Raw genomic sequence first — 24,782 nt, 5'->3', positions numbered from 1 at the left:
ACATTACCGAACAAGTCCAGCCCTGTGGTGGAATAAAAAGGAAGGGTGGGTGTAAAGGACACCTGCAGGTGGTAGTCGACGCCCCCTGCCGCCTTCCCAGACTACTGTAACACAATGTATCCCGCATGGCAATTGATTTTGAGGCGGGATATTAAATGGACGCGATCGCATAACAAAATGAATCGGTTACAGGCTGCAGCCGAGGACACAGTCAGCCGCGAAAGCCTGTTATTTTTCAGTCAAGACACATCTAATTAAGTGCACTTAAATTCTTGCGGGTTTATTTCAATTGCACGGGGTTACTCAGCTGCACGAAGAAGAAGAAGAAGAAGAAGAAGAAGAAGAAGAAGAAGAAGAAGAATTATTTTCAATAAGCGCGTAGCCACGCCGGTGAAAATGAAAGTGATTCATAATTGACCGAACTAAAAAAATAAAAAATAAATAAAGTGCTCACCTCTAAGCCGAGAGCTGTTTCACAGCGTTTCTTTTGACAGTTGCCAAGCTCTTTGTTGGCATAAAAACGCAGCGGAGAAATGAAGGGTTTCGGTGTGCGCCTGGAGACCAGAAAATGTTCCTGACAGCTTAATTGGCGTCTAAATAATAAGACACAGCTAATTAAAAAAAAAAACATAAATTACAACATGACGTGACGTCTTCATTGTGCTTTCGGGGCGTGACGGGTTTATTGCAAACACCGCTTAGTTACAGTGCAGAGAATATGTTGTCAGAAATTATGTAATTGATACAAACGGGTTCAGATAGGGCTGGGGAAAAACAAACAAAACCTGGATATGCAAACTTGCACCCAAAGGCGAAACGATAAGGCGAGAGGAACCCCCAGAGTAGGAAACAACAACAAAAAAAATGCATTTCAAAGAGCCGAGAGCGCGAGGGAGAGACCGAAAAGACACGCGTGCGCTTTGAAAATATGATATTTTATTGATCGATTTACGCGCGAGCGCTTACAGCGACAAGTGACGCGCGGAGCTACATGGAAAGTGACATTTTAATGAACGCAAACAGAGGTTTAAGACTGTGACGTCACGGCGAACTGTCAGATCAAACAATACTTGGGCACGTGTTAAACGCCAAGGTTACTGAAAACCTCCTAGAGTTAATTATCTGCATCGTTTTAAATGGTTATTATGCACAACGCTTTGCATACATAGATTTCAGTATAAATATGTTAAATGTGCAATTTGGCTTTTTACAAAAAAGCCCTACAATTGCACGAGCACGTGGGTCAGTCTTACGCAACCTGGGTCATTTTTCATTTCAAAATCAGAAGAGAGAAAGCATATATTTTCTGTAATGCAACGAACAAACAAAAAGATTTATTTGTATGTACAATTCTCAATGTAATACAAAGAAATATAAACGTATTGTGGGAGAAAATATTAGAAACGCTTACAAAAAAAATATAAAAAGGTTTTTTTGTTCATAATCGGATTATTTGGAAAAAAAATCTTATTTTTATAATTTTTGTGATTCGAAAGTAATTACATTTTGTGGTGAAATATGACCTCTGTAAGATTCACCCAGGTAAACTGATAAAAGGAGAATTAAAATAGCTCATTCTTTCTTGAATATAATTCACGCATACAATAAAACTCACGCATTTATAAAAACGAAACAGCCTTTCCGTCATGTAACTCCTGCAGGAAGGTGTGAATGAATTCGGGATGTGATGTGTTACTCTAAATGGTGCCGAACTAGACAAATGTAATTGTAAATCCTTATTCAATCATGTTGCGAACTAGCGGCACATAAAACGCGACAGTAAAACCACCAAAGAAATGATGGTGTACCACGATCACACATTTATGACTGTGTACACTACTTAGTAGCTACATAAAACCCTTTAAAACAGGCCGGAGCAAACAAAAAGCCAGTTTGTGAATAGTCGTATCCAGTCGGGGGACGACATGAGAGCATCTGATGAGATCAGAAGACATATGTGCAGACTTCTAAGGGCCTAGTGCAAATGCATGCTTGATTCGTTCAGTCTTTTTTGCTGTGCGTCAAACGCCATCGGGCCACAGAAGGAGCTGTATTACGAGTAAAAGAGGAAGAAACGGGACGCTTGAGATGCGGGCGACTCCGCTGCTGGGCCAGTCCGGTTTGGATCTGGAGTTGGGGGGCTGGACTGGGATAATGGCGTCCCGTGGTGGAAATTGGACATCAAGTTTCTTTTTAGTGTACTCTGTTGGAAGAAAAATGAACAGGAATGAGGTGCAGATATTGCAGATACTTCAACCAGATATCAATGCAATACAATGCGAGAATCATTCTGGGTTCTTAAAGGAACAGTTCATTCTTTTACCAATATAAAGGATTTTTGAGGGCGTAGCTATGCAATAGAAGAACCATGTTGGGTTTGTAATGGTAAACTGTAACACCAGCCATGTGTTTCAACACCCGAGTGACCCTGTTTTAACCTGTCTTCGCCAGATCCTGTAGCTATCTGTGATATTATTTACATATTTTGTCTGTACATACATTCTACTTAGCTTAAACGACAGATAACACCTAGGCAGGCCGCAATAAAATGAGAGGTTTCCTCAGCGGACTGTTCCGTACGAGTGCTGACCTTTTAGAAAAAGAATAAATGACAAAGACAAAGACTGGACTTATTCCAGAAAATAAAGTTGTACGACAGGTTCCTCGAAGAACCTTTTAGTGAACTTTTCTTAAAAGAACCATTAGTACATTAACGTAAAGGCCATTTTCATAATCTAAATAACTTTTTTTGGCTGGTATTCTTCTACGATTTGTTGTGTTTATGGACTTCTCTGAAAAACACGCTGATAGTTTCCTGCTTTTATGAAGCCCCTCCCTAAGAATCCCGGGTTGGGCTCTGATTGGTTAGCTGGCTGACTGTGTTGTCATTGGTTAATCCGCCTGTAGTGCGTGTCTAAAGCTCTTTTCAGCTCAGCAGCATGAGCTGCGTATCGAAAATGGGTTTTTGTCGTGATACCATAGACAAACCATTTTTTCTTAGCGTCAAGAACACTTTAAGAATGGCTCAACCAAAAATTGGCTTCTTGGCTGACTTCCGACTCGACGTACGGACGTATGACGTAAGTTGCATCGTAGGTTAGTCTTACGTCGCAGTACAGTATATATCAGATTTGCAGAGCTTCAAAATAATGGCCGCTATCCACCCGCATTACCAAGCTTAGAAAGTCATATACACCTAACGTGGCTTCAAAATGAGAAATTCTTTGAAAAGTGAACTATTCCTTTAATCTAAAGAACCTTTTCAACTATAAATAACCTTTTTGTGCAGTAGACATAGTTCCATAGATGCGAAACCATCAATGCCAATAGAGAACCTTTATTTTTAAAGAACTGTTCACTGAAAGATTCTTTGTGGAATCAAAAATGGTTCTATATAGCATCGCAGCAAAATCCAATTTTGGAGTGTTATTTTTAAGAGAAAAATCAATCCTTCGACAAAGAAAGATCACTTTGGGAGCAAATCCGATGTGGCTACATTGACAAATGCGCTTTGTGGAACTACGCACACACAATAACGTTCTCGGTTGAACATATGTGCATTGCACAGCAGATGAGCAGGGCTATATATCAGCACCAGGCTACGAGTCGAGAGCCGCCGCGCTCACGAACACAAACCAACAGACGGCAACACATTAACGTGTCACGAAGAAATGATGCATAGTGTCCATACAGACACAAACGCATGACTGGATGTCTGGGCCCAAACAACCACATTCACGATTTGATGTTTCCGAGGCATCCGTTTACCTCATTTTGCGACAAATTTGACCCAGACTCAACGAGGCGGGAACGAGACGAAAACAACAGTCACACCTCTTCCCGGTGAAATCCAACCTGAGATCCTTGCACAATAGCCATTGTGTGGCGTGTACAATACACAAAGCCTTCGTTTATTCGCAATCGCGGCGAGGAGATCTGTTGATGCCAATTAAAAACGGTAAAAGGATCCGATTCGTATCAGCCTGGAGAGCGGATGCCTGCGGGCTGGTGGCATCGACAGCAAAGATGTGTGGAATGATCACGTATGCTGTATAATATCACACTAAATATGCAGCAGTCGTGTGAAATTGAGGATTCTTGCTGATGCAGAAAGCGAGAACGTTGGGGAATCGACATCTTGTTTTGCCTGTGGAAACAGCACGGGAAAGACGCTGCGGTGTTTTAGGCAACGTGCACATTGGTTTTTAGACACCATGGAAATGTATACGCATTGATAAGGGCCTATATTGCTACTGAATATTGCCAAATGAGAACTGTATTTCTCCATAACAGCAGATATGAGAAAATAAATGTAAATATAATAGAAGATAGTCTTTTTATTAAGTAAGGATGCATTAAGTTGGTCAAATTCATAATGTTACAAAAAATAGATTTAAAAAGAATGCTTTGAGCATTAAAAATTCTGAAAAATGTATCATGATTTAAAAAGGAAAAACATATATCATGCTGCAAAACTCTTTTCTAGATTGATAAAAATGAGAAATGTCTCTTGACCATCATCTTAGCTTATGGGAATGGTTACTAAAGAGTCACGTGACTCTGAAGACTTGAGTAATGATGCTGAAAACTACATTTTGCAATCTGTATTCAGAAAGAAACCAGTTATTTTAAACTCTATAAACTCACTAGCGGTTCTTTGCCCGGATAAGCTGCAGCGTGGAGCAGACATTATACCGAAAGTCAAAAATCTGACAGACGTCTTCATAGCAATACCTCGGCTTTAAAATTTTTATCAGACGCATATTAAATATGCATACACTTTCTACGCTCATAGTTGTTAAATGCCAACATGCGCCGACGCCACACCGTACCCAGACCCGTAATTGCTTTGACATGTGGCCACTCATTCGTAAGACAAAGGCAAACAGTATAATTACGCCTCCGTAAAACCATGTTTACCTTCTGTCTATCAAACACGCAGGTGAAGCATGACCACGCATGACAGGAAGAATGATTGCGTTTCCAATCTTTCCCATGAACCTCTAGCTGTTGCGGGAACAAGCCTCCGCAGGTCGCATGGCAGCTCCCGAGACGGCGGAGAACTGAAACTAGACGGCGGAGAGCACCGTGCTGAACGCCTCACAGAACACAGCCAACAGACTGAATACATTATCGTGACAGTGAAGCGTGCGCTGGGCTCGCTTTGGCCTAGTTTTGCCAACTTCCAGCTGAGAAACAGTGACGAACGAGAAAAAGAAAAAGAAAAGTCTACAAGAGCTACGAGACTTTTACTTGTCCTTAACTCGTTTTGCATTTCAAAAGACAGCTCCTCGGACTCTGCAACTTTTTACGTAGATCAAGTTCATATCGCAACTTTTCAAAATATGCATAGTCTTCGAGTAACGTTCCCATTACATTATGCTGCTTCTAAATGTTCCCTCGTCTTATTTTTCTTGGGGACGTAAATGTTGGAGAAAACGTTGTGCTAACGTTACGGGAACGTTACTTTTAAACGTTAGCTGTTATCGGTAATCGGTAACATGCAAAAAACGTAAATGTTTTTCGAAAAACATCCCATGAATTATAGATGATGTTGTTTTTGTGGGGCTCGTGACGTTTTGAGAATGCTGTTAAAGGTAAATCTGAACAAAAATGAAAAATTCTATCAATTCTATCTATTTTTTTTAAGAAGCTCTGATAAGCACCGTTTTGATGTCTTTACTACCTTTCTGGGTCTTGAATGTTGTAGTTGCGTTGCTGTCTATGGAGGGTCAGAAAGCTCTCAAAAATCCTAAAAGCAATTCTTCATTTATGTTCTAAAGATGAACGAAGATCTTAGAACGAGTAATTAATGATTAAATTGTCATTTTTGGGTGAACTATAGTTTTAGAGGTCCACTAATGCTAATCTTCAGAAAGGCATGCTAACATACTACTTACAATTTCTATATAACTATATATACTACATATATAGCAAATATTGACATTTTACCCAAAATTGGACTACAAATGCTAAATAACTGGCCATGCGTGAACGACGTAACATACTATTTATCAAAATGTTTGCAATTTTTTTAAATCGTATGCATATTTTTATAAAGTTCTCAGAATATTCCCAAAACAGCACCTTGCATTTTATGAAAACAGAATACAGTATGTTATCTTTTTTAGTTTTCGCTTGATGGTTAGCATTTTTCAGCATTACATTAGTTAGCGATGCAATAAACACCATATTAGAATTAAAATCAGTACAATACACTCCATTACATATTAAACAAAATACTAAACTTGATTTTTCACAAAATAAAACTGTATTTTCTTTTTTAGAAGATTTACTGCAACATGTACATACTATTTAAAAGATAAAGAGGTTGTTTTCTTCCTTTTTATTCTACTCTGACTTCATCCTCAAACTCCTGAATGGTATTATTTATCTATTCATTATGTATATTGCACATATCATTATGCTTCTTGGAACTATATCGTATTTCTTGCCCAGACATTGAATAAAGATATTAAATCAAAATATCCTGAATAATTAATGACATAAACACAATTTAATGCTTTAAAATCATCCCTTTTTGTACATCAAAAACTGAATAATGACTTTCATTAATTTTTCTGCATTCGTCGGTTTAATTATGAGTTTTTAACGAAAGACATAATGTCTAAAAGCAGACAGGACGCTATTGTTAACTTGTCCACCCACAAAGAGGGTATAATTATGTGTGGTACTTGGCAGTCGCTAACACTCTTGATGTTTATGAGAAAGAAGACAAAACATCTCCATTCATTCATTTAGTTAAGTTTTTTTTAAGGTGGGAGAAGCAGGTATGGAAATATAATACCTTACCAGCAATGCCAGATGCTTTCTTTATAATCAAGGTGTCTAGAGAATATAAAATATGTTCACATACTGAAAAAAGTGTTCGGTGTGTGCTAATATGGTAAATACGTAAATAACATTCAAATTGCTTGAATTCATTGATAGTCCTAGCTTGGCGGCCATCTTGTGAAAAGCTTCAAAGATGCTGCACAGGGAACAGATTTAGGTTATAAAAACGTTTCGGGATAATTGTTTAGATTTTTTTTTTCTTGTCGTGATTATAACAGATTACAAAAACACTTCTTGCATCATTGCATTTATCACTTTTGTATTGAAATATATTAGCACTTTTTTCTTTTTAGCACCTCAAAAATTATTTTAATGTTTACAATTTTTTTTAATAACATACAAATATCCAGTTTTCTTGTTGGGATTATAACATTATTTAAAATTCACAAAAATGCCTCTTACAACATTCTACTGTCATTAGTTTTAGCCAAAAATATAACCTTTTGTGAATTATTTATTTATAATTTTCGAAGAATGATAAAATTTTAATTTTCTTCGTGATTATACAACATGATTATTTAAAAGTATTTCTTAAAACAGTCTACTAACATTTTTTACACACAATACTAATACTTTCACACAAAATATAACGTTATTGGGCAGCTGTTATTCTAAAAATAACAATATTCAGTTTTGTTGTGATTATATAATATCATTTAAAGATTACAAAAACATTGTACTAACATTTTTTGCACAAAATGCAAAATTTTCACTAAAAATATGACATTAATTGATAGCTAATATTCTAAAAATGTTACAATATTCTTGTTGTGATTGGAATGTTTTAAACATTTAACGGCAAAAAAAGCATCAAATATTAATAATGCTTTAAGAATATTAAAGAATATTAAAAAGTTAATAAAAAAACGTTAGCTGTTAGCTTGGTATTTAGTCATGCGAGGAATTGTATGAGGAAAAGCTTCAAAATCGCAAAAACTATCGGCCAATATTAATATGTATTTCAATACAGAATCATATCTAGTAATAATAAGATTATAAATTCAATGGAAAACAAGCTGATTCGTGTCGCTAAAGCCTTAGCGCATTTTCCCGCCTTAAACTGTAAAGGCGGGAAACTAAGTATAGCAGCACTTAATACAACAAATAAAAGCACAAGCCTGATCTAATACTCTCTGATGGCCGACATGGCCAGCACCTTGTCAAAGGAACATTTTTTTTATTAAGACGGGGCTAAAGGTAAGCAAACGTACCCCATCTGACACTACGCCTGCAATATCTCCACAGCTGGAGGTGGAGACCGCCTTTACCTTTGGGAGTCAATCTAATCTTCCTCCCCTCTTCCCCCTCCTGCGATGCTGGGGGAAGGGTGAGGAAAGCCGGCGGATCTGAAATGATGTTAGCGTTAGCTGCTCTGACATCTAGCCCAAGAACCCCGTTTGCGATCGCAATGTGTAAAAACAGGCATTTCGTGGAAAAAGGAGAAAGAAGCAGGCGCTGACGAACAGACGACGGCACATTCGCAGGAGATGAGGTCACCTTAATCAGAGTTTACCAAGCTGTCAGAGCTTGCCCGCTACGATGTCTGATGCTGGGAAAATAATCTGATAATTACGAACCCAGACACGCACGAATGCCAAAGCAGTAACATGAGCGTAGCCGCCGGTATGCGCCGAGCTAACAACAGCCGCATTTTCAAATAAACTTTTTTTCTTTGCAATTCATCCAGGACCTGTTTGTGCGGTTTGCGTTTACACTGGCAAAAATGATCGGTTATTGCAGTTATCTGTCTATTCAGGGTGAAATTCTAATACATTTCCAGGCTCTTGAGAATGATTTATCGGTGCAAATTATTATTAAATATTCGGTTTGTAATGCAATAACCTGGTCCACAATCTCTAGCTTGCTTTTGCACAAGAATTTATCAATATAACCAATAATAATAATTAAAGATATTGATATTTATATATTAATGACTTTGTATGTATATATATATATATATATATATATATATATACACACACACAAACAATCAACACACAACTGAATTGATTTATTAATATAAATCAACTTTGACTTTAAATATTATTTCTGTGCATAAATATATGTATACTAATGTTTTAATGCGGTGTAAATATTAATACAGCATCATATGAAACTGAAAGGAAAATTAGGATCATTAAAAACAGTTAAAAATAAAGAAATATTTAATAAAACACTAAAAACAATTGCTTTATCTAAAAATAATACACAATTCTAAATTCATCACTGAATATTCAAAATAAATTAATAGTAAAGTTGTACAATTGGTGTTATATACTAATAATACATAAATACATAAAATAACATTCTTCTTATAATATAATATAATATAATTAGTGCTGCAAACAATTAATCACGTTTTTGTTTACATAAACTGTATGTGTATACTGTGTGCATTTATTATGTTATGTTTATATGTTAAATGCATTATATATATATATATATATATATATATATATATATATAATATAAATAATACCTTATACTTAGTAACCATAAACAAAATCTTTTAATTAATTGCAATTAATCATTTGAGATCACTAAATATAACACACACACACACACACACACACACACATATATATCAATAAATAAGGAAAGAAAATGAATAAAATGACTTTCTTTCCACCTGACATCATTCATCCCTTATATATCGATTCTAACATTTATTATCGACTTTTCAAAAACCAATCAATTACCAATAGATGCAATTAAATCTCTTTTAGCATTTTTTCAATTTATATTGCAGAACAAAAATGCAGCGAATCACATCCCGTCCTGCTAAAAGTGTAGATCATTTGCATAAAAGACAAATTCGGGTCACATACACACACACACACACACACACACACCCTCTGGTATTGTTTGACCTTCACTAGAGGTTTGAGGTTGGGGGTGTAAAGGTATCTCTCGCAGTCCTTCTTGAATCAGTAATGAGTCCTTCATTACCCAAGCCACGCTTCCCAAGAGACCCAACACACACCCGCTCGAGCGCAACAGCAACCCAAACCGCTGGAGAAGTCAAACACGCGCTCGCTTTTGTAATTCACCCGCGCACATTAACGGCATTAATTGATATATTAAGCTGGAGTGATCTTCTTCACTGAGCTCTTGAGTTGGCAGAGTGAGTAATGAGCCTTCGCTCACTCTCAACAACAGCCATTCAATAGCACGGGTGGAGATGTCACTTAATTAATCAAAGGGACGGAGGACGCTCTGGTGGCCAGAACAATCCCAGCCCTTCATTCTAGCTTTGACTCTTTTATTCTCGGACGACTCGGCCTTTTTCTGCCGCGGTGCAGCGCGCTTTGTCGGAAGGATGGCCCTTTTGGAGAAACGAGGGCTTGTGTTTTGCTCAAGGACACGATGCTGACATTTCAAGTAAGGATCGGGGCTGCCAGCTTTCTGTTAGCGTCATAAAATTTCAACTCTACACCTGTGATGCATTAGGATATCACACACACACACACACACACACACACACACACACACACACACACACACACACAATTATAAATTATCTCCCTCTCACGTCATGTCTCTGATTTTATAGTCCCAATAAATGCCACAAATAATAAAAAAAGGAATAATAATAAATAATATATACTTGCATATATTTGTCTTTTTACATAAGATATATATATATATATATATATATATATATATATATATTTATTAAATACAGTTATTCTGCATTATATATTGTTTTATGCCTTATAGAAAATATCATATATTAATAAATATTCTGCATTGCACATAATATATACTGTACCTCAGCTAGATAGATAAATCAAACCAATCAGACACACAGCTATTTGTTATATTAAACAAATAATCTTTTATGCCTCTTTCACGCAACCAAAAAGGTCTAGCTTTTGGAAAAACATACACTGGACTCGTATTAGTTCAAAAGGAAACCTTCTTTAGATGAGCACACATACCCTTCAGGTCACTGCGTATATTGTTCTTGTTCTTGTATATTGTCTTTAATATTGTATACAGTCTTATGCACGTTTATGATAGATCACTAGTTAGCATCACCTCCACATACTTCAAAAGTCCCAGAGCTGATTTGCTACATATTTATCGGCCTTGTTTCATATGCTTTGGCTATCGGGTGCTCTAAACTGTAAGCACACACACTGCAGATGTGGGAACACAAACAGTAAACACACACACACACACACACACACACACACTGGTGTGACAAGATTTCATTTCATTTGGCTGGAGGTTACAGCCTCAGCAAGTGCTTATCAGACTCCGGTTCCATAAACAACTGGATAGAGTTACATTTTAAATACCACATCCCCCCTCACTCACTCACTCACTGCGGAGTCAGAGGTCTACTGACGGACGCCAAAGGACAAAACTGGGACAAAAGAGGAAGAAATCAACAAGAAAATAGATCAACTTTAAGCAGCTGCCCGCTACCATGCACTCTGAGAAAGTAAAGGTACAAAAGCTGTCAAAAGCTGGTGGTAACTTTTGAAAAGGTACATGTTTGTACCTAAAAAGGTCAATTTTGGTACCTTAAAGATACATATTAGTACTTAAAGTGTACATATTTGAACCTAATAGGTACAAAAGTGTACCTTTTGAAAAGGTACTACCCTAGTGTACCTTTATTCCTGAGAGGGTAGGTTGTGTCCTACAGTGTGACTCCATATAAAACCATTTTAACATAATTTGTCATTTTTAGAAATATTATGTATTAAAATGTAGCATAGTAAAACAATTAATTTATCATGTAAAATACTACACACACACACACACACACATATGTTATATATATGTTAAAATGTATGCATACAGAATAATAAAAATCAGAAATCTATAATCTATATCTTTTTTATTAAAATGATCAATAACTCAAGAATTCATGACTGACTTTCTTATAAAATATACAGTAGTGAAAGTATATATTATATATAATATATTATATATAAATAACGATTTCTAGATTTATTTTTAAACGTAGGCATAATGAATAAAATATAATTATAATTAAATCTCATTTTAAAATTGTAAATCAATTATTCCAATAAATAATAATCCATAATGAGAAATACAATTTTAGATCTCACTCTTTTTTTATAATTATTATGCACGCAACCTTAATGATCTCATATACACTAAACGACAGTCTATATTAAATATCTGTATTATTTTAAAACTACATTTCTGACATCACATGGACACTAAACCGATCAATCACAATTTTGAAAACATTTATGTGACCAGTTACAATTATTTATTATATTTATTATCTTTGAAGTATTATTTAAAGTGCTTCTGACACAAGGTCACGAGGTTCGAGTCTGGCCTGCAACACGTCCCGCCTTCAATTCCCCACAGCCCCGGATGCAAACAAAACCGAGCCTCACGGATTCAAACACAAAGCCCGCCTCGACTCCGAATAAAATCATTTGGGGCGCAACAAGGGACGCGGCTCAAGAAAACAGGCCTTGAGTTTAAACACGACAGTTTCCTCATCCTCTCCAAACCCGATTAGCATTATTGACGCAGACAGCGACGGTGAACGTCTCAGATCCGAATCTCCGGGGTTCAGCAGGAAACGATCGATGAGGAATTTTATGGATCTGAAGCGAAGCGTGCGCCAAAGAAAAAGAAGAGCATTCCCATCCGGCGTTCAGAAACATGCGTGAAAACCGACCTCGGCTTTGCTCCGGGTTCATCCGAGGCTGAGGTGAAACGCCGGCGGTTCTTATTTGTGTGCTTCGAAGCCTCGCTCGGTTACGCCGAGGTTCGCTCGACGCAAACAAACAACGGCAACTGCGCGTCATCGTGTCTTGCGCTTATCTCAGCATCACCGGACATCACAGGGGTATCACAGCGCTCCGGTCTCCGTTAATGAACCGTTTCCTGCCAAATGAATAATTGATTGATCGTGACCAGCTCTGTGGTCGCTGTAAGAGAAACTATACCTCCGTGACCCCGGATGAGGCGCGCTGTCATTCAGCAATCCAGTTTTTCATCAACTCCAGGGATTTGAGGGATTTAGGACGGCAGAGGCCTGGAATTCATTTGGGTGGGAAAGGGAAAGACTCTAGAATGTAAATTGTGAAGAGGTAACCGTAACTTTTGTCAATTTCTTATCATCTGTAATTCATCCTCGGCAGCTCTCGTTGAAAAATTGTGATGAGGGAAAGAAAACAGTCAAATGGCTTCTTCATTTCAGCATGAAATCGAAAGACGTTCAAGGGAATTGGTGGCGGATCGGAGACATTTATTCTTTTGTTCTTCAAATACACTTTTATGTCACAAGGGCTGATCTTTATTTACCGAAAGTGTAGCTTTACTACTTTGTAATTGGTTTTCAAATGAGACTTTATGGATTTACGATCTTAAACTGTGAAAGTCCGTCAGAAAAAAATGTATTGCACTTTTAAAGTATATGATACGGTTTCTCAAATTGGCATTTTCAAATTCCTGGGATTCATGTCGTTTTTTGGGTTTATAAAATGCTAAAAATGTGTGTACATTTTTTTATATATATATATATATATTATATATTATATACACATACATCCATACACACACATATTTGAAAATTTTAAAAACTATACTTCAGAATGAAAAAGTAAAATAATTAAAATGTAAAATACGTATATTACAAAAAAACAAAACACTAAAAGCTAAAAAAGTCAAATTAAAATAATTTACAAATCAGTGCACTTAATGCAAATATCATAAAATGGTAAATTAATTTAAATGTAGCAATTTAATAAAATCAACCAAAATAGAACACCCACTAAAAATGCTGAGTGAATATTTATTGAAAGATGAGTAATATATTTATTAAATATACATTTTTCTTTGTGTTCCATTTTTAATTAAGCTTTTTTTTTAATAATGCTGAAAATGTTTATTTATTAATGTGTATTTTAAATTGTATTTATTGTAATTGTATTTATTGTATTTATTTATATTTATTGTACTGGGTAAAAATATTAATGAATATAAATGAATAAAAAAGATATATATATATATATATATATATATATATATATATATATATATATATATATATATATATATGTGCACACTTTTTACACACACACACTCACGCTACTTATATAGTGTATATTAAATTAAATACAAAAATAAAAGTAAATCAAAGCAAAAATAAAAATAATAGATTAGATGTAGTTGAAGAAATGCTATTAATCAAATAACATATGCATGACTAGATGTTCTACCGTAGTTGAAGAAATACTATTAATCAAGGGCAGGGAATGAGCAAACTGAATCAGCACAGACCTACAACTTTTCCAGCATGGATGCTATTTGGAAATGTATCCGAGAGCAATGGACAAAGATGCATGACCTCATATGAGCAGCGTCGAGGCCGGACTCCTGAGCAACAGACTGAGAGAACGGCGGCCGCTGCTTGAAAAATGGTGCAATAACTCGCTACACACAATTCTTTTCATCTATTATAAGGTGAAATCCATTATTTAGTCCAGTCCCTGAGTGCATGCAGCACGCTCCTGGAGCACAGCGTCTACCATGAATACCAGAGCATCTATCTGAAGACTGTTTGTTTTCATTGCGAAAATGTAATTATACCAATTATATGAATAATATAGTAAACTGAAAACAAACTCAACGTTTTACTTTATTCTGAAGCAAACGTTTCTAAGACAACAGACTTTTTTCAAGGGTTTTACTGGGAAATCTTTTTGAAACACACAATTCATTTTTGTTTGTTTAGTGCTTCTTTCTTTCTTAAAACTCAAACAGTTTTGCTTTGATTGATGCTTGGTTTGTTTTTCCTAATACATTTCCTAATTTTTTGTTTGTTCTCTTAAAGGTTTTTACTTGCCAGTTTTGGTTAGTTTTATGTTTTTGTAATTTTCGTTTCTTTCTTTCTTTGATTTTTGTTTACAGTACTGGGAAATTGTTGTTGCTTGTTTGTTTTTTAACGTAAAACAGATTAAGTTTTGCTTCAAAGTAGAATTGAATCAAATAAATAAAAAAGGAAAGAAAAAAATTTATTTGCATATTGGGAAATTGTTTTTTTTTTTTTTTTTTTTTTTTTTTTTTAAACATTAATTTTATCCAAATTAGTTTTGATTTGCTTACATTTCTTACGAGACGTAACCATGACAACATGGTTCGTATTACTTTGATTATTTTAGTTGTTTTTAGCTGTCATACCAATGACCTTGCTTGCATCAGTGCAAAAGTGGGCTTTTCTTCATTTCTGGGCGTTTTCAAACCGCTGGGTGTTTCTCAATCATGCAATCAAAGTGATCCCCCTGACCTAACCCCACCCCTAAACCTACCCTCACTATGAAGTCGGCCAATCAGGTAACATGGTGTAAAAACGCCATGATTTGCACAGTAATGAATGCTGGCCTTTGAGAAAGATCATTATTAAAGTGTTTCCTGATTTAAATGAGGCTGAATGTGTTGGGACAGTAAGCGCTCTCACCTGTTTTGTCTGCACTGCGTCCTGATCCTTGACAGCCGTCTTCATCATCACACTCACCGCTGCCTTCTTCTGCTGCGTCTCCGCTGCTGCTGTCCACGTCCTCAACACCAGCTGCTCCCAAACCCAGCTCTCCTCTCACCTCCTGCAGCACACACACCAGACCACTAGTTATACAAATACATCTATCCCTCCATTTCTTTCTTTCCTTCATCCATCCATCCTTCTTTCTATTCATCCATAGAAAGATGAACAGATCTATCTATCTATCTATCTATCCATCTATCTATCCTGTCGTCTTTCTATATATCCATCTATTCCTCCATTTCATCTATCTATCTATCTATCTATCTATCTATCTATCTATCTATCTATCTATCTATCTATCTATCTATCTATCTATTCCTTCATTTATTTTTCTTTCTATTCATCTATACAAAGATGACTAGATCTATCTATCTATCTATCTATCTATCTATCTATCTATCTATCTATCTATCTATATTTCTTTATTTCTTTCTTTTCTTCCATCCATCCATCTATCTATCCTGTCGTCTTTCTATTTATCCATCTATTCCTCCATTTCATCTATCTATCTATCTATCTATCTATCTATCTATCTATCTATCTATCTATCTATCTATCTATCTATCTATCTACCTGCCTGCCAAACCGCGTCTCCATTCGTCTATCGTTCTTTCCATCCATTTATCTCTATTACTTTCTTTTTTCTATTCATCTAGTGAATTCATCTAGATCTGAATAGATCTGAATAATCTATCTATCTTGTCTTCGCTCTTCCCATCTATTCCTCCATTTCTTTCCTTTGCTCCATCTGTCTATCTATTGGTCTGTTGTTCTATCTCTCTATCTAGCCATCCATCTCTCTTTTTATCCATCTATCCCTCCATTCGTTTTTCTTTCTTTTCATCTACAGAAACATGAACAGATCTATCCATCCCGTTTTTCTTTCCCTCCGTCAGTCCATCAGTCCGTCTTTAGAAGTTATTAACAGCATGCTATTCCATACTTATTTTTTTTCGGACACAAGCTACAATTGCCGCAGCCAAACAACTACAACTTGTTCTCAAATTCAAAAGCTGTAATTGTGGAATTTTACTGAAGCGACTCCCTCTGAAGCGAGATCACCCATCACGTCCAAACAGCCCCAATGCGTTCCAACAAAGGCTTCCAGGCAAGAAGTCAAGGCTCATAACAGCAGCATTCCAGCGCTCTAAACATGGATCCACTCAAGTGCAAATTCCATTTTCACAGCGAGAGAATATTAAACACGTGCAGTCGCGGGGCATTTCAGAACGGTTTAGAAAAACAGCTCAGGGAATCACAGAAGTGCATAATTCATAACATCTTAACTGAGTTAGTTTCTGGCTCACCCATTGTTTCTGATTTTGTATTCTTTCTTTATTTATTTATTTTTACACACAGAGAAGTGCAAAACAACTATATGGAAGTTGTGGCACACTCACAGCCAATCAGAAAATCATCGTTCCGTGGAGCAAGCGTTTGGACCAATAAGATTTCACTGTGGGCGTGGCAACCGAATGTAACGAGACAAAAACTAAACAACCTTATCGATAAGCTACCTATTTTAAGTATGTTGATGATTAATCTCTTCTTTTTTATCGCTTCTACATCAATAGAAATGTAAATAAATTGAAACGTTATAATGTACAGCATGATATATTTCAAGTCAAGGAAAATTGTACAAAAGTACGAAATTTTTTATTTTGCAATTAAAGAAAAAGCAAAAGCAAAGCATGGTCAGGTTGAAGCATCATTTTTGGTCCCGAATTTTAATTAATTAATTTTGATGTCATTTGCTTACATAAATGAACTAGTGATTTTAAAAAGATATCAATAATTACATTTCGTGTCAGAAAGGTTTTTGGTTTGATTGAATATATGTATATGTATATATATGTATATGTATAATTTCAAAAGCAGATTTGCATGAAAAAAAAAGCTGAACAATGAAGAATATTTCAAGATTTAATTGACGCACTCTTTGAATTCAAATCCCTTGCATTCTGTTTCTCCCTGACGGAGGAACGCAACGCAATTAAATTCCACAGTGACTTTGTGGAAAACGTCCCCCAGGGGACTGTTAATTAACCGGCGTATAATGAATTATGCCACGCGTCAGGCGAACACCATGGCAACAACAGAGAGAACAGACTGTCCTCTTCCAGCTCGCCCACCCCCTTCTATTTAGATAAAATAGCGACATACTTATTAGTGCTTTCTTTTTTTCCCCCTGCTTGGTTCATTATTCAATTTAGCTGCACATTAAATTTATAATTGTTTTGTTTGTGATAAGAGAAGAAACAATTAAAGAAAGACCTCTCGTCCTCCACGCTGAGTCATTAGCCGGTATTGTCTGTGTTAAATTGACACGGTTCTGTTAAAATACCTTTCTGTCTTTATGAAAACTGTAGTTGTATTTACAAAAATGCATTTGAAACCTATTTGAGTGAAATAACAGATTTTTTCCTATCCATGTATCCCTCCACACATCCGACCTTCCTTCTTTTTTTCTTTATTTCTGTCTGATATTTACTCCTCTGACATCGTCTATTGTCTCCACCCCCTTTCATAAGCCACGCCCCCAAACTGCTGTAAAACGTTTGACAGGCACAAAGCGTTTCCGATTGGCTAAAACAAACCTGTTTTAGTATTTTATCTAAAACGTAATTTCTCCACGCTCCACCCTTATAGCAAATGAATGCAAAATAGCGCACATAGTAAAACAGCATGTACATTAATATTCAGAGATCTCCGTGGTCGGTCTTCATTACATCTGCGAGAAGACTGCTTTTGTGCAGCAGGATTTTTCGAGTCATTTGGGAAACAAATTCCCTTATATCCGTGGCAGTTTTAAGACCCCATTCATGTAAACGGATCGATAGGATGCGTTGGGGGTCTTTGTTGCCAAACCGCGTCTCCTTGACAACAGGCTCATCAATTGGACTGAGATACACCTCTAATGGTCAAAGGAAAGCGATACAGAGGCATGTTTGGCAGGGGGCAGAAAAACAGACCAATAACTTATCCACATACATGACGCATCCAAATAATATTGCTTTTTAAAGTCAAAATTAAAACCACACTATCACTGACTGATATTTTAATTAATTACTTATTACAAACAATTAACTACAACTTTTGCCTCCAACTCCTAATTTATTACTTACTTAATTAGTTAAGTTTCCTCTGGTTTTATTCATGTTTTTTCTTTTTTATTTCATTTTAGTAATTTTGATATATGTGTTTTTATCTTTATTTTATATTTCAACTTTAGTACTTTAACCTGAAAAAGTACATTTAGATTTTAAAAAATCTCTGTACTATTTATATTTGTTCTAAATTTACATTTAATTTTATTTTAGCTTTAATTTATGGAAAGAATTTTTAATATGTTTAGTTTTATTTAAAAACAATGCTATTTACTCACCCATATATGCCGATTTATATTACATTTGTGAAAAAAGGCTTTTTACTTTTTTTTCCCAATATTTTTGTTTTTTTTGATAACATTTTTGTGTATGTTAGATAAAAATAAAAATCTAAAAGCACATCTCCTTTTATTTACACTTGTATTGTTACAAATGCATATGCTGTTTATTTTTAATTTTAATATTTTCAATTAAAATTCTTAAGATTTTATGGATTTCTTTTCTGAAATGTAGACTTTATTTACATTTTTGCGTTCCTTCTAAGATGGAACCACTTGTCAAGGTTGGATCATCGATTTCGACAAGCTAGAATTAGAATTACATTAGAATTAAGAGCTACAGTGAAAGTGAAGATTGAAGTAAATAACCTTGCAAAATGTATCGTATGATTTCAGAAAGTCGATTACTATGATAATGCTTTCGTAGCGGTTTAAGTCTATTTTGGCAATGGACATATTGTAAAAGTTTCTTCGAAACTCATGTGAACTGTCCTATGGTGCATTTCCCAAAAGTAATTACATTCGTAAGTTCCATCGTTACCAATAGAGTTCAGTAAAACGTACCACCATAGTTAGCTAACGATGCTTTTGGGAAACGCACCCCCAAACAATTACCGAACAACATGGGCTTCTTCAGATTGCACTGAAATATGACGCACACATCCACTTGCACGTGTTATATGTGTTAGTGTTTGTGTGTTGATGTATGTCTACATTAGATGGAGGGTTATGAAAGCATTCATACTCATTAGCATCCCTCCCTGACACTTCCCGGCTTATAGCGCTGCATAAGTCAAGCCTGGGGTTTTCTTCATTCGCCGTTTTCGGGGGAGACCTCATAAATTACTTCGCTTTATGCAAAAGAGTATTACATCATACTGTCCACTCAAAGCTTTAGGATGCACAGAAGATTGGGAGAAAAAAAATAATGACGACCTTTGATGTAAACTCAACCATGAGACGCATAAATCTTCCCTGTAGCACAAGATGACTCACTCTTGGGACACGGCATTGCAATATTAATTTCTCAATAAGCCTTGATCAGAGACGGACTGGGACTAAGGCTTTGGTTTTTTTACGTGAAAACAGCGCTGGAGGTCATCAGATTGAAGATCTCACTCAGCTCTGAAGGTGTAAAGTGACACTTAAGATGCCAGGTTGTCATGATATCCTGTCACGCTTTCTGTACTATTCAGTGTGTAACACATGTCCTGGCTTTGCAAGACACTTTATATGGGCCGCATATAAAAGGCTTCTGAAAAGGACCCGTAATTGGTAACAACATAATGTACACAGCAAAAATCCTTTTCTTAAAGAGTATGTTTGTATAATCTTACAGTTAAAATGTGTAAAGATCCTTAAAACAAGATTCGTTTACTCGAGAGGCAATGCTGCATAAAATATTAAGGCTTGTTTTCATAAAATGAATCTTTAATACAAATGTGCTTTGTCTTACTTCACTGGCAGACTCTTCGTCTATCCTTTTTTTTAGAAAGAAAATCTACGCTTAATTTAAAGGCACGATTTACGAAGATTTATGCCATGTTAATTTTAAAATGAATGCATCTTGATGCTGTTATTTAAAAACAAGACAAAAAATAGCTTAAAAAGTGACAGTGACACTGAAATATGCTGAAAGAACGTTAACCTCGGGTTTAGGGGATAAATATCCAGGATTAAAATTTAAATGTAAGGATTAAATTTTAGTAGGAGCAGTGTGAAACATGATTTTCGTTAACGCAATCCACTTCGCCAGCTCACTATTGGTGCAACTGCAATGCAATAGAAATATACAGTTAACTTTTGTTAAGATGTCTACACACTCTGATGCATATGTTCTCTGATGCAAAGAGTTTGGTAACACTTTAGAATAGATAACACTTGTTAACTATTAACTACGACTTTCCACCTCAATAAATTCTTCATTTGGTGCTTATTAATAGTTAGTAAAATAGCTGTTAATGTATTGGGTAGAATTAGGGATATAGAATAAGGCATTAATATGTGCTGAATTAGCATGAATAAATTAGAATATTCTAGTAATATGCATGCTAATAAGCAACTAATAATGTAACCATAAAATAAAGTGTTATGTTTTAGTACATTTTCCAACTCCCTACCCCCCTGCAAGAGTATTAAGGTTATGTATTGCTATTAGTTGTACACTGATGACGTATTTTAGCTGGGTTTATTTTTGTTTTTGTTTAGTTTTTTTACAGAAGATAGGTTCATTAAATTCCAGTCAGCCACTAAAAACTCATATGTCACTGTGAGAGCAAAAAACCTCGCTAGACCTCACCAGGGTCTTGAAGACCTAAGGGAATAATGGGTGTAATTTCACAAGCAGTTCAAAGTGACCTTCTCCTCAACCCCTGACACAAATCTACTGTACTTTCCCAGCTTTCTTGCCTGCCAGTGACGCAAGTCTTCACAGCAAGGCAATGCGGCCAGGGGTTGGGTTGGGTTTGGACATAATGTGGAACCAAAACGTCTGGTTTTAATGGAGCAATGAAAGACGTTACAAAATGGCTTCCAGAGGGCCAACTGAGCTGCCCTCTGTACCCTCCCAAACGCAGCTGCAGTAGCGACAGACTTTGTCATCATGCCAAGGAGGTCTTCAACACTCCCGCTGAGGATGCTTGGTCTGATCTCGCTGCAGATTGATCACAGAGCAAACCCTGGACTAATGACACCGTCTCACCACTCTTGACATGTGCGCTGGCGTTGAAGTAGACTATTTTTGTTTGGTGGGCAAGCTTGAAACTAGCACTTCTGGCGGTTCTTAATGTCTTCTTTTTGGCTCACAAAGCAAACATTCAGGGAAAGCTTTATAAAAAGAAACACACGAGACATAGCTGTACTTTTTTACAGTTTGTCGGATTGTTCAATATGGCTCTTAGTAAGATCTTGGTTAAAAGATGAAACAGAGCATTAATTGTATTTGACATCAGGATATATGGTACGACTTAGTAAAAAAAAAAAAAAAACAAACAACTCTTAATTGGTTCCTTGGGAAGATGGTCGCTGTTGGAGTAAGAAGTTGTGCTGCAGAACTGTCGCCAAAGAATTTCACACCCTCTTATATATTAAGATCTTATTTAACGTTCATTGTAAAAGCTTGTCGCTAAAGATGGTCATTTCCTCAGAGAAGGAAAGGAAAGCAGCATCTCCTCAAAATAAAAAAAAAATTATATTATTACCACTATTAATTATTACCATATATAACATTACAAAGTGTATAATTCACCATTTTCTAAAGAAATATTGTCCAATAGTAACACCGGCAGGTAAAGTTACAGCAGGAGTCCAAGCCTCTCTCGCCTCCCCTGAGACCATTGAGTTTAAAGAGACCCCCTAAATCACGAGGTGGGCTTACTGGAGGATAACTGAGAATGAATGGGGGAAGATACTTAGGTGACATAGCAATATGACTGTATATGACTGGTTATGTTTGGTCGTGATTGTGTTTTTGAGTTCGCAAATCAGTCTGAATATACAACATAATGACATTAATGGGAAGACTAAATTAAAAAAGTAAGTTAACAACTTGCATACTTAAGATATATACACTTCATTATGTCAAAGTAAGACTTAGAATTGTCTGAAAACATGATCTTTGGGAGCTTCAGTAGATAATAAACTTGGTGAAATTTAAGAACCTTGGTGACAAATTTATTGAGCTCTGATGAATGATAATGTCAAAAATTCCAAAATAGTTAATCATTAAGTATTAAAAAAATAGCTGAACATAAGTTCACAAATAATAAGTTGTTTAAATTGTTACCAGCTTGAGTTGTTTTGTAATAAATGTAAAATGCTTAAAAATAAGCACGATGAGCACTAACTTTCATACTTGGCTTTTTTTAAATAGAATATTGATAACACAGTTAATGTAAAATATATAAAAGTTTTTTTTATGATCTTCTAGCCATGTATTATGTGTCTCTAATTATCAGAAGAATCAAAATGCATGTTTGACCTACACAATTAAGTTTGATTACATCTCTTATGAACTCCTCAAAGCTGCCCCCAATTTCTCAGCAAACACTTTACAAAAACTGTACTTAAATGCACTAGTATTACAATGATTGTGTTAAGGTTAGTGTTAGATGGTCATGGTTAGGGTTAAGAGCCCATATTCTGACCTCAGGGGTTTTGGGAGCTACCTGGTTGAAGTGCTCTAGCTTTTCCTTCACGTTAACCAGGATTGGATCCACGCTTCTGATCTTTATCTCTGGGTTGTGTTTCTGGGCTTGCAGTCCATTCCCCACAACGTGACCTGTATAACTGTAGCAGAAACAGAGCAAGAGATAAGTTACCATTACAGAAATAAAGCACTCGTCTGATGATAATGATCTCCCAATTTTGAGGTCTGGAGTCCTAAAAATGCAGGGAATGCTCAAGGCGTGTCTATTAGAAACAGGCCTAAGGATTGATCGGATGTTCAGACAGCTATTTCACCCACATAAATGATTCATTATGAAGCCTGCAGTGAAGCCTGAAGACACAACTGTGCTGCAAATGTAGGTATTGACCCTGCGCCCTTTTATTAGAGACGTTAAAGGAGGCGGATGGAGGGTGTCCTTCAACAAAGGCCAAGTTGGTGCAAACGAGGCAAGCAACGTAATATGCTGACCTACTAAGCAGTATTCAAGAAAGCACAATAGATTCAGACAGGTTGACAATAAAACCATTTTATGGATCCCTGACAATGCTATTCAATGAAGGATGTTGATGAGGAAACAAACTTGAGGAAAAAATTTCGATAGGTCTTCAATCTTCACTCTTCGGAGGGGGGGCAGCTCAACATTGGTTGCCATAGTGACTGTCAGAGTGCCATGTTCAGCAACCTATAAGATCAATGGGTCAAGCTCAGGCAGGGCAGATAGGTTAAGACTTTGATTAAGCACAGAGCATGAACTTTAAATACAGAAATGGTTGGTAGGGTGGCTCGATTATAGGCACGGAGAGATGCAAGGGTTTTATTGACTAAAATGCATATCATTTCTGGAATGTTGAGATGCGGTTACTAGGGTGTTGCTAGGGAGTTAATTAGTGTTCGAAGTCAAATTAACCCAATTTTACAACACAATTACATACTCCAAAGTTCACATGAGACATAACACGATATGCATCATATTTAAAACGTAAACATGGGGTTACTAGGGTGTTACTTTGTGTTCCAAGTGAAATTAATTTTAATTTCAATTTTAATGAAAATGTCCAAAATGCACAGTATGCTATTATATACATACATTACGATAATGTTTTTAAAACAAAAATTTAATGAAACTGAAAATAAAACTAAATGACATGAAAAAACATGGAATGAATATAAAGGAAGAGACAAAAATGTGCGTAAAAATAGGCAACACCTTTTTAATCAGTTGCAAATTTCCATGTCATGAAGAGTAAACGTCACACATCCATCAATTTATTTTAGCAATTTCTAGATTATCACACAGAAGCTATTTCCAGCACCGGCGTCCTTGAGACAGACGGGAAGACAGACAGTCAGACAGACGGATCAAAGGGTTAACAGCGGGGGGCATATAAAGCACAGCGGGAGGGCAGAATAATGCAGCCGTGTGCTTGCGCATCAATAAATGAATGCATGTGGGAGAATCGGCCCGCTGTTTTCACCACAGCTAATCTAAGTGAATAAATAATGACCCCAGACACCTCATGCTGCATCCGAACACACGGCTCACTTTGCAAGGTGGAAGCACTTTGTCAGGAACCGATGTGAGACAGACTTGTTTGTTGGTTTGTGCTTTTAGCTGTTGTGCGTGAATGCGTTTGGGCGGAAGGTACGAATACGATGGAGATGAGATATGCGAGTATTCACTACACGAGAGGAGCGGATTATGTGGCTTATTTAAAAGAAGAATGAGCTGTCTGTGGATACTGTCATTTTTACTGGCTCGTTCTTTCTTCTGTGAGCCAAATGTGCTCCATATGCGCATAATTAAAGAGGAAACAATCTGCTCGACGTGT

The 24,782-nt window shown here is 36.2% G+C and overlaps 1 protein-coding gene across 2 annotated transcripts in view; it reads right to left on the bottom strand.

The window, feature by feature from the left end:
* Nucleotides 1-916: 916 nt before the first annotated feature.
* gpc5b (glypican 5b) overlaps nt 917-24,782 on the bottom strand; it is a 38,020-nt gene continuing 14,154 nt past the window's right edge. The window contains exons 7-9 of one of the 2 annotated variants that reach the window (XM_043223926.1): nt 22,931-23,072; nt 15,317-15,458; nt 917-2,203 (exon numbers count right to left, since the gene is read on the bottom strand). In XM_043223926.1, the coding sequence (XP_043079861.1) occupies nt 2,022-2,203; nt 15,317-15,458; nt 22,931-23,072 (466 nt within the window). In that variant the 3' untranslated portion in view covers nt 917-2,021. The remainder of the gene's footprint in view (nt 2,204-15,316; nt 15,459-22,930; nt 23,073-24,782) is intronic. The other variant, XM_043223928.1, reaches the window with a different exon arrangement.

Source organism: Puntigrus tetrazona, chromosome 22 (genome assembly GCF_018831695.1).
Source record: "Puntigrus tetrazona isolate hp1 chromosome 22, ASM1883169v1, whole genome shotgun sequence".
NCBI lineage: Eukaryota > Metazoa > Chordata > Actinopteri > Cypriniformes > Cyprinidae > Puntigrus > Puntigrus tetrazona.
The sequence above is the reverse complement of the archived record's forward strand: the minus strand, read 5'-3'. Positions and strand labels throughout refer to the sequence as shown.